The following is a 17,578-nucleotide window of genomic DNA, read 5'->3' on the forward strand; positions in this document are numbered from 1 at the left end:
AACTTTTTTACAGTGTAGAAGCCTGATTTTTCGTATAGCTGCTCCTCTATCCTTTCTTGATGTCCACTGAAAATTTCAAATTTGTGTGGTTTTTGGTTTCGGAGATATGACCTTGTTTTTCAGGTCATGTCATGACCCAAATGACCAATTCTCAACATCTTGCGTTGGCTATGGGCCTTGTGAGCTTTTGACACCTTGGTCCTTGATTTCGGCCTTTTTTTGCCAGTCTTACATCCCACCTATATGTTGTTCGACGATGTACAGATGTCAAGGTCAGGGTCAAGGTCAACCTAGGTCATCTAAAATAATTGCGTTTTTGGCAAGCTGAGTTTACTTTTCGTCAAGTTTCTTGACTGCATTTTTGGTAAAAGCTTCTCAGATCATGATTTCATGTAATATGGACACATAAACAATCGGTGCACACATCAGTATACACACAGACATACAAACACATATCATTGACCTTGACCTAACTTGGCCTGAAATGACCTCAGCAGCAAAAACCTGGTCGGGTATTGTGACAAAGAGGTTCTAGCTGGCTTGGCACCAGAAAACGGCATCGTCATCAGTATATGATAAGCAGCGCACTTGATATCCTACGGTGACCCAAAACAGCAACATTTTTTAGTTTGACCTGACCTGGAAGGTCAATGACTGACCAGAGAAGGTAAAACTGGGTATCGTTCAATTCGTCTCTTCCCAAAGAATCTTTTTGGTCTCTACCGCGAAGCGCTATCTCCAACAGGAACGAAATGGCGCGGGGGTTGGCAAGCACCCCCCCCCCCCCATGTGCGTTCTAGGATGGGAAAATGGCATGTGCGGGCGAGGGCTAGAACACAATCTGATCAACTTCAATCATCACCATTAGCTATTTAACATAAGAAAGCGTTCAAATCCGGTCCCGTAGCACAGTTGGTTAGAGCGTTGGACTCCGCATGGTGAGAGCACGCGTTCCCGGTTATGACAGTCCGGGTTCCAAGCGCGACGGGCGCTCGACATTTATGGGCCTCCTGACAGGTATGGTTGCGGTTGGTGGCAGGCCGTAGCCAGGCGAAGTCAGCGAGGGGACCGGCCGTGCGCGGCTTTGCGCGCACGTTTAACTTTGGACTCTAAATTCTGCCATAGAATCGGAATTGCGCGATCGGAAGGTAGAGGGCAGGGTCATCGCAACAAGCTTCGCTTAGCGGTGGCTCTGTCCTTGTGAATCCTTCCCATCAAAAGGTTCATCATCTCTTTGACATAGTTATCTTCTTGTCAGTCATTCTACCCACTTACCTACATACCCCCATCATCATGACTTCGCATGCCATGAATTGGAGCCTCAAGAGATGCTCTTCTCTTCGCCAGAACGCAGCTTTACCTGCAATTGTCCACGCTTCGTGGCATACACCACCGCATGCAGACACCTAGCGAGGGTCATGCTCGCTTGCGCTTTTCCGCTTACATAGCATTTACGGCCTCTGAGGTGAATTAGGGCGCACGACCCGCACTGCGAAGCACCGCCCACATTTGCACAATTTGACGTGCACTATGCCGGGGGAGGCTGTGGGGAGCAGGTCGGTGTTCCGCTGCGCCACAGGACTTGGCTTCGAGGTTTCGGCAGGAAGCGTGGTGCGAAGGGATCGCGAGGACGTGCTACACGGGTTGTGGTCGAAATGAAGTGAGCGCCCAGCGTACGATGACGGTGTAGTGTGCTTTATAGGAACTGCTACGGCAACCGTGATGCGCCGGTGATCGAGAAAGAAGAGAAAAAGTGTGTGCCTGGAGAGTAGAAACCAGCAAGAAGACGGGAAGATCGCTAAAAGTACGACGAAAGACCACGTTCAGCTGTGCTTGATACTGAAAGTGAAAAACTGAAAGCGTGAAAGGCGTGTAAAACGTGTAAGACTCCTTACTCCTTAGACGGTTGATATGTGCCCCTGAACAATTATTAGGTTGACAAGGTATGAAGAGTGAAGAGGCGAAGTGGGAATGACCTTTGTCTTCTTCCTTGATTGATTGATCACAAACAGATCCACGACTGGAGGAAGCTCCTTAGAGAAAGATTATCTCTGAAGACATTAAATGACGTCGTCAATCTTGCTAACGGTTTTGTTCTTTGCTGTGTCACGAAGCGAGAATGCAACAAGTCCTGAAGAAAAGCTTCCAGAGCCTGCAAGTTTTTCAATACCTCACTATTATCCCCAATCTCCATGGCAACCAACGTTGCCATGGCAACCGACTCGGAATGCGTTCTCTTTGAATGGGGACCCAAAATATAGCTCCAATCCTAACGGGTCAATCCATCCTGGAAGCTCACAAGAAACCATCGGGTCAGACCTGAAAGCGCTATCGTCGAGTAGAAGATCCAAAGTTAGGGAAAATGATGGGAGAGGAAGAGAATGGCGAAAAGGTTCGGGAGACAACGCCCGCAGACGAGTCGGTGAGTCACACGTGATCTCAGAATCAGGTGGAAACCAGAGGCCCAGTGAGAACGACGATCCATTCCGAACCGCTCACTTCTCTGTGCGCCCACTGAGTATGTCTCCATTAGAAAAACAGCGTCTGGAAAGTGAAAAATTTCGCGATTCTGGAAGCGTTCCGACCGACCATCGGCCCTTAGCCCCCGATGGGCAGGCCCAAAACTACGAAAGATATCCCCCACACGCCTCCCAAGACCCAACTCGAGGCGACACGCCATCCCAAACCTACCGAAGTCGCTATCCCTCAGATTTCGGCGCCGGGTTCCATTCCGGTCCCGGAATCTCTCAAGGTTATGGCCAAAACTTCGGCCCCGGCTACAACGGCCGTCAGAACGGCGGCTTTGGCTACAACGGCGGCTACGGCAGCAGCAGCTACAGCGTTTACAACCAGGGATACAGCGGCTCGTACAACACAGCACCTTCGTCAGGAATCCGAGGCTGGTATGACCGCTTCCTCAGCGGCATGTCAGGAGGATATGGCGATCAAGAGGAATGTGACTGCGTGGCTTACAACCTCCTTGGTCTGGGGGCTGCGGCGGCAACTTCAGCAGCGCTGGCGGCCATCTTCCTCTTCGCCAACCTCACCAACGTCGGCCGGTCGCTGGAGGAGGAGTGGTCCCTCGGTGTCGAGCTCCTCGACCTAACTGCGTTCCTCGCCGAGCCGTTGGGTCACCTATCGCGAGGAGAGCGGGTCATATGGGACGGTAGTGACCCGAGGTCAGCGTTCGGCCGGGTGCTGCATCAGCTGCCGGAGGGAATGATGCAGAGGTCGCTTCTGGATCTCGCCGGAAGAATAAAGCCTCACGCATTGGCCGATACAGCTGTGAGAGCAGTCTGCTATGGTTCAGGTTACAGACGTAAAAGACGAAGCGAAAACGGGACCTCAACAATTACAGGAAGATTTCTGGATAAAATTGGAATCGGCGCAAGAGATGGTGAGTACCCACCGCATGCGCAGACTGAATGATATTGGTGGTAAGTTCATAGACGTACAAGTCTACCATGCTTTTACTTGGCTGGTCAATTAAAATTAAGAGCATTAGGTACTTGCAGCACATATGACCAGTGGTCATATGTGTTGCAAGTACCTAATGCTCTTAATTTTCCATTAAACATGACAAAGCATTATTACGATTCCAACTAGATTATCCAAGGCCGCTGCCTAGCTGTATAAGAAGTAAAATCCTTTAGTGATCTAAAGTCCTTAACATAACGTAGAAGCTAGAGAATTGCGAATGAACTACGTTATTCTTGAGCTTTCATCACAATATGATACGTTTTCCCCTTACACATGACACCTCTCTAACACTTCAATTAAATGTGACGAAAACATCCATTCGTCCCTTCCCGTCTCTCATGACATGAACTTCTGCAGGTCATAGGTGAGCTCATATACATTCATGAAGAGCTCATAATCTGCACATTCGAGGCATACATGTGAATTTTGTTAAAGGTGTACTGGCGTTCCTTTCTATGTACGACCAATGTGTGACTGTTTCACTGCAACGACTCGAAATTTATCGATGAGTAATACATACTCATGGCCGACGGCCACTGCATATACGACACATAACCAAGAAACAATTGACATTCACGACACATGGCATACGTAGCCGTGATCTGACCTCCTGACCTAGTACTCGTGAGTCGTGACCCGTTCACATCACACACATCGCAGCCCTCACGAATACCCAACAGGCTGTCTGTTACGGTTCAAAAACCACCCGCCGTCTCAAACTCGCGAAAAGCACGAAACATGCGCACCAACACAAACGGAGCATAACTGCAGGCATAAACCACGGATGATGGATGGGTTAATAGGGGTGCACCGTTACAAATTACCTCGGCGTCAAGCTGGGGTCTTGCCGGGGTTAGTCGTAGTTGCGCAGTGCTAGGGGTGGGGTCGCCAAAGGAGAGGGAACCTCGTCGGACATTCAGAGAGCGGCTCGTGAAGCGTGATCAGGCGCGACTCAGCACGGAAGAGTGACACCGGACGAGGCTTGCAACATTGCTGTCTGTCAGTGGCGCTTAGATAAGCATTCTGGTTGCTCTGGACATCCTGTGGGTCTTGCAAAACAAGAAAAACTGGCTATTGAAGACTGGCTATTGAAGAAAATTTCGATATTCGATCAAGAAAATAGCCCGGGACTGCAGAGTGCCTCTATTAATTGAAAGCCCAGCTTAACAAACTGCTTTGAGATAGCAAATTGTTAAGCCATTTTGGCATGACTATTACGTTATCACAAGTTTAATTTGCTAGGCACCTACTAATGCATACTGAAGTTCCTAGAAGCCATTTGAAGTAAGATCCGCGATTCACACGACAAGCACAACGTACCAAAGTGAAATCATGGGCTCTAACTTATGCATTGCGATAAGTGATCCGTGCTTCTAGTGACCTGACGTGAAAACCGTCCAGCCCCTGCTTAGACAGCCACTATGAAGCCACGTTCGGTCTGTTTTCTGGTGATTTTAGCTGGAGCCATGTCCCTATCTTCCCTAGGTCTTGAGATCCCCTCCGGAAACCATTTCAGTCTCGCTCAAAGTCCATCTCGCGGTCCTCTTCCATCCCTTCCATACGCAGCGTCCGAGAGCATACAAAAAAGAAGCACCTCAAAGTCTCCTAAAGCAGGCGTTGATTTGGACTCGGGCAGGAGAAACTACAGCGCAGCGACGGACATCCCGGCTACGAACGGAAATCAGAGTGCCGATTGGGGCACCTCGACCGTCTTCCCGGGTCCAGACAGAATAAGAGCGATATACGAGCTCACTCAGGCGTCTCTGAAACCAGACAGAGTGAACTCAGTGACAGCCAGCTACGGCGAAAATATCCGCGCTGCTTGGGGAGAAGATAACTTCAAAGCAAACGATAAAAACGACCGTAATAGAAGAGGGCGTTATAGCGAATCGAAATATAATGACGACCAGGTCTACATGGACATCGTCAACACTCCCATAAGAGAGACGACTATGTCCTCTGATAGAGCTCAATACAACAGCTACCCTTCATCAGCCCTCTCAGGGACGGGTCCCTCTGGCCTCTCCCGACGTCGGCTATGGCGCGACTGGGGCGACCCCTATAGCAGCGGCGACTGGCGCGACATCTACAATGCCCGTGGGGAGTTTGGCGAGCAGATGTCGGCCAGCGGAGGCGGCTACGGAGGGGGCACCTCCTACGGATATGGAGGCTCTCCGTCCTGTGAGTGCACTCAGTACGATGTTCTGGGACTCTTAGCCGGAGGAGCAGCCCTCGCCGGCCTGGGGGCGTTCGTTCTACAACAAATCACAGCGAACAATGGAGGAGGAAGGGCCCTCGAAGGCAACTGGCTTCTACAATTACCATCATTTCTACGCACCAGCAATCACCTAGACAATTCGGCTGATTTTTCGTCGATGCCAAGTTTCTCAAGCCTCCTGCTGGAGCCATGGCATCGTCTTACACACGGTGAAGGCGTGATATGGGATGGCAGTGACCCAAGATCCGCGTTCGGGCACCTGTTGTACCAGCTTCCCGACGGGTTCATCCAAAGGTCACTGACCGACCTGGTGGCCAAAATATCGCCGCGGGCTATGGCAGACGTGGCCGTGCGCGGTGTCTGTACCGCCTCGGGCTACAGAGAGAAAGAGACTGGTGACCGGCCTATCTCCAGAAGAGAGATTAGGGACGACCCTGCCAGCGCGAGAAGTGGTGAGAAGGGGAGGGCTAATTGGGATATCTTTTATTATAATATGTCATTCGAGAGCGCTCCTGCGTAGTGCGTACACAAATTAAGGAAGTTGTCGGTACGTAACTGAGATTATGATGAAAAACCGTAGCCTCATATGCAATCGGCTGTGCCAAAGTTGTAAGAAATGAATAGTTGAAAATTGAAATCTCCTCCGGCGTTCGGGAACAATTATAGCAAAGTATGCAACACATGAGACAGGTAGAATGCAAATGAGTAGTTTCTGTGCATGCCATTCATTGCGACAACATCTTCAATGCAGTCACACCCACAACGTAAGCATGTCGCCAAGTGAAAAAGTATTCATCGCAATTATCGGTACATGATAAAGTGACATAAACACTTTTCTAATCCCTGTACAAAGACCACCCCTCTCCTAACCTTCTTCCATTTGACCCACAGGATCTATCAATATCGACATAAGCAATCGATAGCCAAAAGCCACCATGTTCAATGCCCATTCCCCCTTTGATCCTGCAGGTTACGCCAGCTCGGGAGGCAGCTGCGACTGTTTTGCGGGCATTGTTGGTGCCTTGGCCGGGTTCGCAGCATTGGGAGCACTGGTGGCCTTCGCCATCGCTACAGCTACCACTACCACCACGACTACAGCAGCCCCGGCAGCCGGCGGAGGCAGGGCGCTGATGCCGCCAGGTGAGTGGTTGATGAGGTTGGTGGGTTTTAATGGCGAGTTCAAGGAGGGGTTGTTATGTGTTCATGAAGTAGAAGTCTGACCAGTGGCGGATCCTGGGGGGGGGGTCCACGGGGTCATGACCCCCCCCCAAAAGGTCTGAGAGGGTCATTTGACCCCCCCCCCCCAAAAGCCGAAGACCTAAATGCGTTATAGACGCCGTCTTGCATGCTCAAAATCACCCATGGGTGTAACTTTGGAAACGACATTGGGGGTGCAAACTAGGGAAGGGGCCTCCAAGTGGCGGGGCCTCCAGTTCGCAGGGGCCTCCTAAGGAGCATGTACAAATTTACATATGTACATACATAACGAGCGAGCGAAGATGGACAGTGCTCGACGAGTAGGGTAGGTTCTTTCGAAACTTTAACCCTCGCCCTTGTAGGGAGGGGGGGGGGTCGGATCGACCCTACTCAGTTTTTCGCGAATAACTAGCGCAAAAAGCGGCTGATCGCGACGAAACTTTTAGTATCCTCGAGTTACTAAATTTTACACACACCCTTAAAAATCATATGACCCTACCTAAATGACCTTTAACCTGTTATCTATTACTCGAGACCATGTTTGGCCAGAATCGAAATTCGGCGTATGTCAGCTCACATTATTCGCGCGGATCCAGTCTTTCCAGTCGTGCATAACTACTGACAAAATATCATGAGTGCACTTGTTTTATTTCACCATTTTACATTGAATATTCTTGCTCTGTATTTGAAACAAAGAATTTTGCGTATTTTATAATTCTTAGTGCCAATAAAGGGATGACACATTGGGGGTGCAACATAAACATTGAGGGTGCATAATTTAACTTTGGGGGTGCAACTGCACCCTCAAAAGTATACAAAGTTACGCCCCTGAAATCACCTGTCAAACACTTATGAGCTAATACCTTTGTTTTTCTGGATCGTGTTGCGTGAAAAGGCGTATTGAAGGCCAGAATCTTACTCGTTTTTGTCTCAACCGTGCGAGCACCAGGGGATGATCCAGGAAAACTCCAAGGGGATGGTCATGAATTTAATTCCTGGTGCCCCTACCTATACCCAAAATTAAAAACTCAACGGATTTCGGCCACACACCACTCTGAAAGGGAGAGACCCTCAGTAGAGAGGAAGCCCTCTGTAGAGAGGAGGCCTTCTGTAGTTGAGAGGCCCTGTGAAAAGAGGAGGCCCGCAGTAGAGAGGTGGTCCTTTCTAGAGAGGAGACCACCCTGTGTTCTGACAAATGTTTTTGCAAATTTTTCGCGGCGCTTCGCGCCGCCGATTCATGTACGTACAGGTCAATACGAAATCGTGACTGTACAGGGTGTCCCAAAATTAATGTCACACCCTCTCACAACCTTTATTTTGCCTTCTACGGCGCAATATCAATATAATTTCGCCGTTACTGGCTCCCAGACCATATTGGCTACATTCTAGTCACGTGACCTTCAAATTTTTGTGACCCTGACCGGTCAAGGGGTGGACGGAGGTCATTTTCGGGGCAGTACCCAGCGCGCGCGGACCATGTGTCCAGGATGGCAAAACTGCAGAGCAAATCGTCCCGCAGCGGGGCAGTCGACATGGTTGGCGGCGGAATGACCCACGGCCTGGTAGCCGAGGCACTGGGCACGAGTTGCCGCACGATTTGGCGCTGGTTGTCTTGCGACAGAAGCGGATAGACGTCTGGGAACAAGCTAGGTCGCGGCAGGAAGACTTCCGCCAGCCGGGTAGTGCAGCTCGACATCGCGAACTGCGGAGCTAAATACGGGCTTATCCACAAGGAATCTGGCAAGGGGGCTGATTGCTAACAGTCATCCAGTCTCCAAGTTGACAATTCATCGGTACTGGAGGCTGCTTCTAAAGCTGAAGCCCACCAAGTCACGTTTCCAGCCGAAAACCTCTGCTGAACATGTCCAGGGCCATCTTTCAACAGGTCGGGGTCCCGGCTCATCGAGCTAGAACGACGCAGGACTGGTGCAGATCGAACTTCCCAGCATTCTGGGAGAAGGACAAATGACCGGGAAATAGTCCCGACCTGTCGCCGATAGAAAATCTTAGGGCGATCGCCCGGTAAGAGGTGATCAAAATGGCACCAGAATAATCTGAAGGCACGCTGACCAGGAACGTTCGATCTGTCTGGTCCAAGATCAGTCCACAGAAGCTGGACATGTTGATGTCTGATGTTCCGGAACATATCCTTGCCCGTATCAGGGAGAAGGTGGGATACATATGTAAGAAAAGCGCACCTCTCATGTTTGTTATTTTCATGCAATTGACGCTGGACAGGTGTGACATTATTTTTGGGACACCCTGTAATTACACCAACCAACCGTGTCAAATTCAATCAGAATTTATGTGTACTGTGAAGGAACTCCGGCTTGTACTGCCATGCTAAAAGGGTGGTAAAATTTGTGTTTTGGAGCTGTGTTTTGACAAATGCTTTTGCAAATTTTCTCCGCGCTTCGCGCCGCCGATTCATACACCAATCAATAAGAGAGATCGTGAATGTAAACCAACCGTGTCAAATTGAGTCGGAATTCATATGTGTACTGTGAAGGAACTCCGGCTTGTACTAGCATGCTAAAAGGGTTGTAATATTTGTGTTTTAGAGCTGTGTTTTGACAAATGTTTTTTTTGCCTAATGCATTAGGCTAAAAGTGAGGTAACTATGTCTACTTCTGGGTTTTTAAGTCGGTTAATCCGCCCCCCCCCCCCCCCCAGTACAAAATTCCCGTGGCGACGCCCCTGTATAGGTGGGTTTCACTAACTAAAACTACTGAGTCGAGTGACTTACGATGATAAAACTTCATCTTAGAAACGACGAAGATCAAATGTCATTTGATCTCGAGATACTCGCTCCCTACCCCCCCCCCCCCCCCCCCGGTCGTCAGAATTCATCTATCAGACCCGGCATGTCGGCCGACTTGTGACCCCCCCCCCAAAAAGTTCCCCTAGATCCGCCCATGAGTCTGACGTCGTCGTAGTTACACCTCATAAAGACGTATGTCTCACGTGAACTCTAATAAAGGTAGGAAAGAGCTGGGAAAGAGTTCGTTATGCGTAATCACAGCGCATTCAATAGCCATTACAGATGTAGTAGGGACATTTCGGAAAGGTAGTGGCTTAAGTGTTAGTTTTAACAGCACCTACGGCACGGGTGCTGCTGAGTTCTGCCCTCTGATGGTGGCGAATTTCACTAATGATAAAAACAACAGCCCTCCAATACCTTCACTAACCCATCTCGGCCAATGCCAGGCGACTTCAACCACTCATTCTACCAGTTCTTCCCCTGCTCGCAGACGGAGGAGGCATGGTGGACCCCTTGACGTCCAGCTTTGTGCAGAGGATGCTGCTCCTGCTGACTGAGGAGCAGGAGTGCCTACCTCACCAACTTTGTGTCCTATCCAGAGACGCCCGCGAGGCGGGAGATCCGTACTCTACGCTGGTGCAGCTTGGAAGGTGAGAACGGCGATATGATGCTCTAGCGTTATCGTCATAGCTTGGTGCAGTGCTGGTCTCAGTCTGGTGGTAGGTACCGACTTTTTGCACCTGACTGGTGATTCTTATTACTCGGTCCGAGTTTGATGATTCCGAGAAGTGATCAACATGATTTGCGAATGACGTATGCCCTTCGAGGAGTTCGACACTTTCGAGGATCCAGTTTTGGCTGTGATCTTAGGGAGACAGCATTGCAAACGTCCATACTGGCATAATCAAAATGCAAAATGAATACATGTAACTAATATTTCATCCTTCGTTACAGTTTGCCGCTTTCGTGGTTTTTGACAAAAACCACCGGCGGCAACATGCCCGAGTACTGCAGTGGTCTGATGACGTCACAGGTTCGAGGCCAGTGTCTGCACACACAGGAAAGATGCCAATCCTAGCTACTAACAACAGGACGCCGAATGGAAAGGGCTGTGACTTCTAAGATGGGAGAAATCCGTGGCGAATCAACAGCTTTGCCAATGACCAAATGGAATAGCGATCACAGTGCAATGCTTTCGGCATTTGAAGCCATAACTCTACGAATGACGCGACAGCTTGAACAGTTACCAGTCGCGACATCCGACATCTTTATTGTGGCGCCGGCGAGGTTGACCAATGGCCACCAGCCAACAAGTTGTAAAAGGAGCCTGGCCTCAGCTCGACAAATGTGATGGCATTCCTTCCGGGAGACTGGAACAATGTTCAACATGCGTATTGTGAACTGTTTTGGGGAAACCTAAAAACAGGACTTTGCTGATGTGATCCTCGACTGAACAAAGGAAGCCACAGCCAGCGGCGAAAGAGCATCGATCTAACAATAATGAGGCGTTAATGAAGGATCACGACCACTTGAGTGAATGATAGTTTATCTGGGTAACGATGTATCTATATCTAGTGAATTAAAAATGAACGACCAGAGGCATTTAAGATAAAGGCATTAAACAGGCAGATGCATTTTAAGCCAGGGAGTTGGGTGCGCGATACGTTAACAGTTTCCTTCGCCCTACGTGCGTATTGGACGTTCCGGGTACGTACTACGTAGTGACCACTGTCGAGTGTTTTGACCTGCTTGGATGTCCCCAAAGGCATTTTATTGTCAATATATATTCCATAGACAAAACCTTTTCATGAAGTCCTTATGTTCACCTATGTTTTACGTGGACGTGGTACTTGTATGACCTGCGGGATGTATGCCTCGGATTGGATCAAGGTTAGTCAAAGAACTGGTGCTCTTTCAACCTGGAGTCTCCCATATATGTTTGATACCCGTTTGCTTAAATATCGATCAATGATTCCGTGAACCGTGGGGACTTCACAAACAGCCATTCTCGTCCGAAGACTTCTCGACCGCTCGATCGCTTGGTAAGAGATGTGCACTACTGACCCCACACATCAAGCCGAAGAGGTCGTCGCCAGTAACTAGTAAAGGATTCCGGCGGCGGCAAATGTAAAGAAAGGTAACGGGACATGGATTGGATACTTCCAGCCGCTTCACGTGTGAAAACCTGGAGCCCACACTTCGTCAGTCGTCACGCTGCTGAATCGCCAGCCCACGACGGTCCAGCCCAATATCCGGCCGACCAATACGGTCTATTTTCGCCGTATCAGCGGGCCGATATCGACCTTACGGCCGGAGCGGCGTATTGAACGCTCCCTCCCCTGACCCTGGCAGCCCATGCTAACCGTATCCCTCGCTGTAACACGCGTGTATTCACTGAAGACTGGGTCTTCCCATGGGGTTTCGAGGCAGGGGCGGATCCAGAAAATCTCCAAGGGAGGGGCCATTAGAAACCAGGAGGCCCCCCCCCATAATCCCACCTGTTGGAGGCCCCATCTTCCCACTTGTTGGGCCCCCCCCCAAAAAAAAAACTGCGTCTATTGAGCTTATCTAGCTGTTCAGGCAACATCTCAACATCTGTGCAGGCTTGGAGGCCCTCTGTGCAGGTTAGGAGGCCCTGTAAAAGTGGTCATCTCTGTGAGTATAAGAGACCTCCAAGTTATGAAAAGCTTTACCAATCTTCTAACAAAGAAGTCTTCTCAGCTAGTCTTCTAAGAAATAACTAAGTGGGTAGGTTAAAAAAAACTCATCGGATTTCGGCCACTTTATTTTCAGGAGGCCCCCTTTTCAGCTTTTTAACTTTTTAACTTTTTATTTTATTTTTGAAAAAAATCGGCCAAGGGGGGGGCCATGGCCCCCATGGCCCCCCCCCCTTGTATCCGCGCCTGTTTCGAGGTATACGCCAGCAATGGGACATGACAAGGACCTTGCGAAATGCGAAGTAGAAAATAAGCGGCTGTGGCTACATTATTTGGCTACCAGTTACAACGGACCCGTGGCTGAGAGCTTGCTTTCGTTGCGAAGCACAGCACGGGTTAACAGGGACCGCGGATTCCGGGGGGCAGGGTGTGCAATTGCACACCCTGAAAATCCCGAGGGTGTGCAAACACCTATTTTTGCACACCCATGCAGTTCGTTGTGGGGGCCCATGCGGCCCTGGCGCTCGAGTGTCCCAAGCCGATTCTCGAGGGCCCCAGCGCCGCAGCGCGAGCCTGATGGTCCCGCACCGGTGCCTGAAGGCGTGAACAGGTTCTAGTGTTATCTCAGGGGTTATCTCAGAACCCCACCCACGCCATTTTTTCAGCGCTTCCACCGGCTCTTGAGGGCCCAGGCCGATGCCCGATGGCCCCAAGTCGATGTCTAAAGGTCCCACGCCGGTGTCTGAGTACATACATGGCTAGCTCAGGGATCCACGTCAGTTTCTGAGGGCCCTAACCGGCTCTTGAGGGCCCCTGCCCCCTGCCCTCCTTAACCCCCTCTTGGGGCCGATGCCTAAGGGTCCCGCATCAGGAACTGAAAGCCCACAGAGTTATCTCAGGGCCCCACCCCAGTTTCTGAAGGCCCTCACCGGCTCTTGAGAGGCCCCAGACCGATATCCAAGGACCTCTGGCCAATGCCCGCGGGCGCAGGCCGATGCCCGAGGGCCCCAAGCCGTTACCCGAGGGCCTTACACAGCTATCTCAGGGTATAATGCCACTTTCCGAGGGCCCTAACCGGCTCTTGAGGGCCCCAGGCCGATTCCTGAGATCCTCAGGCTGATGTGAGAGGGCCGACCGACTGAGGCGGCCCCTACGTCAGTTTCTAAGGGCGTCCACGACCGCCGTCTGATCAAAGCTGATCTCTGAGGGCCCTACACAGGCTTTTAAGTGCACTCAGCTCTTGTTTAGGATCTCACACCGGCCTCTGAAATCGGATGGCTTATGCATGGCGCAGAGGAACCCTTACTGGCTCCTGAGGGCTCCGTGCTGATAGTTGAGGGCCCCATGCCAATACTCGATAGTCCCATTCAGTAATCTCAGCGCCCTACACCAGTTTGAGGAACGCCGTTCGGCCAAGGCCGACCTCCGAGGAAAAGCCCTTCGCAAGCCTCGGAGTGCGGCCCTCACTTTCTTTTTTAGGATCTCACACCAACCTCTGAAGTCGCAGGGCTTAAGGATGCTTCTGATAACCCTCACTAGCTCGGACCCAACTCGATGCATGATGACCCGACAGAAGTGCCTGAGTAGCCCACACAGTAATCTCAGGGCTCACAACAGTTTCTGAGGGCCTACACGAACGCTTTTTGGCCAAGGTCGATGTCTCGGGGCCCTATTCAGGCATCGAGGCTACTCGGGCGCCAAGAGACGGTGGGGGACCTCCAGGCGAGCTTGCTTGGTAGGGTAGTTGGTACCCCATGGAGCCGGCGAACGGTGTCAAAGAGCCAGGTGTGGGGGCCCAAGAAGCGGCGTGGGCATCCACATTTCTATGTACATGAGGTATTCCAGAGGCCGTTATGGGACCTTCAAAGACCGTGTGCGGTGCGCCGGTGACCCTTAGAATTGCCGGCGTTGGGTCTCAGGAGCTGGCGTGCGGCCTTTATGGGGCCCCAAAGCCAGCGTGTGGGCCGTAGAGCAATGGGGAAGCTAAGGGGGCCGGAGGCCAGAACCCAATAGGTCATAGGGGCCAAATCGATGGGCCCAAACATCCCGTCGGCCGTGTTTTATTTTTTTTTAAACTAATTCATGTAATCCATGATAAAAAGAAGTGTGCCAACATCAACTGTGCAAAAGGGCTCTGTGAGGCCCGTAGGGGTCCTTGAAGGTCACTGTAAGCCTTTAGGGGTCTGCTTGGGAAAATCGGAGATCGATTTGGATCACGTTGCATGCATGCATGTGCATTTACTCTGCTCATGCGTCTCCTGACCGTAAGATGCTCGCTCAGTCATCTTACGACCGTCAATTTTGAAGGTTTTTCCGCCCCGCTTCCTTAGAACCGGCTTATTCCGGAGCAGTGGCGGCGCTGACTTTTTGGAAGGGGCCCGGCGTGAGATGGGGGGCCCAATCACCACATCTTGCACACCCTACGAGAATTGGAATCCGCGGTCCCTGCACGGGTAAAACAAATAAACAATTATTGGCTGTTGGTAGGGCGCTAAGCTGTAAAGGCAAATCGGAGGCTGGTCAAATTGGAAGTAAATATGCTCTCGTTTGTATTATTTGCGTCTATCCCAAACAGTTTCGATAAACCTACCAGTAGCTTCCTACCGACATCTGCAGCTTTTTTATCCAAAGCCTTCCTTCAAGGCATTTATCTCAAGTCTGTGTAGGTCATTGTTTCAAAATTGTATTGAAGCTCAATGCCCACATCTTCCTTTCTGAGGCATTCCCTTGGCATGCTGGCTTCCCGCCTATTCCGGGGCCACGCCACACATTATTGCAATAAATTCGATTGTTGTCTCATAGCTGATGCCTACTTGATAGCTCATGCCTGCCAATTGGCACCTCAAGGGCTTCGTGGTTCGCAACACACCCTTCCCCGTCTATGACGCATGCAAAGCCAGCGGGCGTGGATTCACCTTAGCCCGTGAGAAGGACGCTCCGCCCTGTCACCCGTCCCCAAGGCCGTTCCCGTGCCAACGCGTGGCTCCCAAGGTAACGGGTAACACGGCAGCCCTATGCTGTCAGCATATGTGGGGATAAATAAATCGTACCTATGTAAAACCTTGGAATTAAAAAAAACTAGCCTCCAGCACGGCAGCCTCCAAGTACATGTGTTTCCGTGCTTTAAAACGGCAGCTCTAAACAAACGCGTCGCACTATTCCCGCCACAATTGACCTCGTGGCATTTCCCGCCACTCGGCGCGCAGAGGGCGCTGCTGACTGCTGCCAGCCCCGCGCGCCAGTTTTTCCCGCCATCGCGGCCGCGCCCCAACCACGCGGGCGCGTCACGCCAGTGCAGTGGAAAACTACCCGGCTCCCAGACCAGTTGTTGACTTTAGAGCGGCCAGATTTCAGCGGACGGACCCGGAGTGCACGCGAAGCCACGTGGTACTCGTTAGGCCAAATGGGATCTGCGAATACAGTGGATAGACAAAGCAGAAGTGCCGAAACTGAGGTTCGACATAATCTGGCAAGTGGCAGCGGTTGCATGCCGATAGTGCTGCGATTGATGAAAGAACCACCCCATCCTACCTTTATCCTCACATGTCCATTCCGCAGTCTGAACTTCGGGACTAACGGTCGCAAGTTAATGAGTTACGACCCCACTGACAAGTTGGCCAAAAAGCGATTTTAGGGTGGGAGAGAGGAAACTTTCGACGTCAAATACTTCGATGCTGGTTAGGATGCTCTTTGAATGATACTCATATGTTTACTTCGCCATACTAATCGTTATTTCAGTTCTCTGAAACCTGACAGCCTGAGCCAGGGAACTGGCCGTGAACGTGTCCGTCGTGCCAAAAACCGGCCGCTCTAGCTTGGCACGCCGCCCGCGTCTGCCGGCCGAACCTTCCAAGGCGAAACAACGCGCGCGGGGCCGGCCGCTTAGTAACCCAGGTGATGACTAATCCCACACGACCCGGAGGTAGCCAACGATTGGACAGAGGGGATCGAAGTCCTGTTGCTACAGCATTCACGAACCGATGCACCTCAGGTGGAATTAGGATTAGGATCGTCAACCAGACACTTCACGTCAATATATCAGCCCCCGAACGGCATAGTCCTCAGATCCCGCTACGCTAAGAAAACCACACGAGTTTTCTTTCGCCTACTCTTAACACTTTCTCCAAACACAGAGCAGAAAGCGAAGCAGTGTATTTCCGAGAACATCCAAAACTGCGTGCGTCGTTTTCTACGAACACCGGCTACATTATCAGGAATGTCACAGAATGTTTCGAAAAGACTATGGGACAAAGCCCGCAAAACAGGACAGATATCGCTCCAACCGCAGTGCACGGCGTGCCTAAAGATGCGACCACAAAATGCCAACCAATCGCGAGCGGAGACAAACAGTGCAGATCACGCGTTGCGCGAACTCGCAGCCAAAACAATCACAAAACACACGAACCACCGCGCAGGACAGTTGCTGACGGATAACCGCATCTGCAGTGCGGAGTCGCGAATGTCGCGGTACTATCTCGCCAAACAGATGCTAATTGACACGAACGAACGTGAGGAAACATCGCCAGAACGTCGCGAAATTCACAAAAAAGTCGCCATATCCAGCGAGAAAATCAGAGATCCAGGAGAAAGATCGCTATTGGCAGCGCTGATACAAAGTTGGGACGCGCTCGATGCGCGAGTGGGCGACCATCGTCGTCACCGTGGCATCGGGCGTTTACTTGAGCTCATTGCAGTCAGCAATGACGATCTTCTTCTTGGTGCTGCCGGACGAGGTGCCTGTGGAAGGGGAGCAGGGGAAGGTCAGTGACGCGCCCACCACCTTCGTGCCGTCGCCGACCGGCCGACCACCTTCGTGCCGTCGCCGACCGGCCGACCGCAGTCGATGCGGTCAATGAGCGACGCTGGCCGGTCGAGCGCGGTTTATGCCAACGTAATAGGCTGTTGATTGCCCAGTTCCCGGGCTGTGGTATGAAATAGCCTAGGGTCGTGGCTCCAGGCGGTTCGGCGAAATCAGCCCCAGTCGCGTCTACAGAAAACAAGACTGCTTTTGAAAGCAGTGCCCGGAAATAGCATCGCTAGAAATTGCTAGGGATATCGAAAACAAACTTTGTGACTTAACGGGGAAGAAGGCACGAAAAAGCGAGCCTGTGGGGCATTATGGGCAACTCATTCCGACATATCCGGGTTTCAGGATTGCACCTGCAGATAAAAATGCGGGCAAACGCCGCTTCCTATATCTGTGGAGGCGATAGCAACTACCGAATCACCATCTCGACAAAACTACCCTCACTCCTTTCTCTTCCT

The 17,578-nt window shown here is 51.1% G+C and overlaps 1 protein-coding gene across 2 annotated transcripts; it reads left to right on the forward strand.

Annotated features, from left to right (window-relative positions):
• The first annotated feature begins 2,011 nt into the window (after positions 1-2,011).
• LOC122375841 lies at positions 2,012-11,460 on the forward strand. 2 transcript variants are annotated; one of them, XM_043355384.1, is made up of 4 exons: positions 2,012-3,397; positions 6,668-6,838; positions 10,147-10,306; positions 10,611-11,460. In XM_043355384.1, the coding sequence occupies exons 1-4, from the start codon at positions 2,065-2,067 to the stop codon at positions 10,732-10,734; spliced, it is 1,788 nt and encodes a 595-aa protein (XP_043211319.1). In that variant the 5' UTR covers positions 2,012-2,064; the 3' UTR covers positions 10,735-11,460. The 2 variants fall into 2 exon arrangements, with proteins under 2 accessions (XP_043211319.1, XP_043211320.1); XM_043355385.1 differs by lacking the exon at positions 2,012-3,397 and adding an exon at positions 5,875-6,150 and having other exon boundaries at positions 10,611-11,438.
• Positions 11,461-17,578: the final 6,118 nt, after the last annotated feature.

This window comes from Amphibalanus amphitrite, unplaced genomic scaffold, assembly GCF_019059575.1.
Source record: "Amphibalanus amphitrite isolate SeventyFive unplaced genomic scaffold, NRLGWU_Aamphi_draft 001936F_arrow, whole genome shotgun sequence".
NCBI classification, from domain to species: Eukaryota; Metazoa; Arthropoda; class Thecostraca; order Balanomorpha; family Balanidae; genus Amphibalanus; species Amphibalanus amphitrite.

Excerpts from the sequence above, each read along its gene's own strand:
- LOC122375841 (XM_043355384.1), top strand. The coding sequence starts at position 2,065 with ATGACGTCGTCAATCTTGCTAACGGTTTTGTTCTTTGCTGTGTCACGA. Across the intron at positions 6,839-10,146 it reads CAGGGCGCTGATGCCGCCAG|ACGGAGGAGGCATGGTGGAC; the intron begins GTGAGTGGTTGA and ends CCCTGCTCGCAG. Across the intron at positions 10,307-10,610 it reads ACGCTGGTGCAGCTTGGAAG|TTTGCCGCTTTCGTGGTTTT; the intron begins GTGAGAACGGCG and ends CCTTCGTTACAG.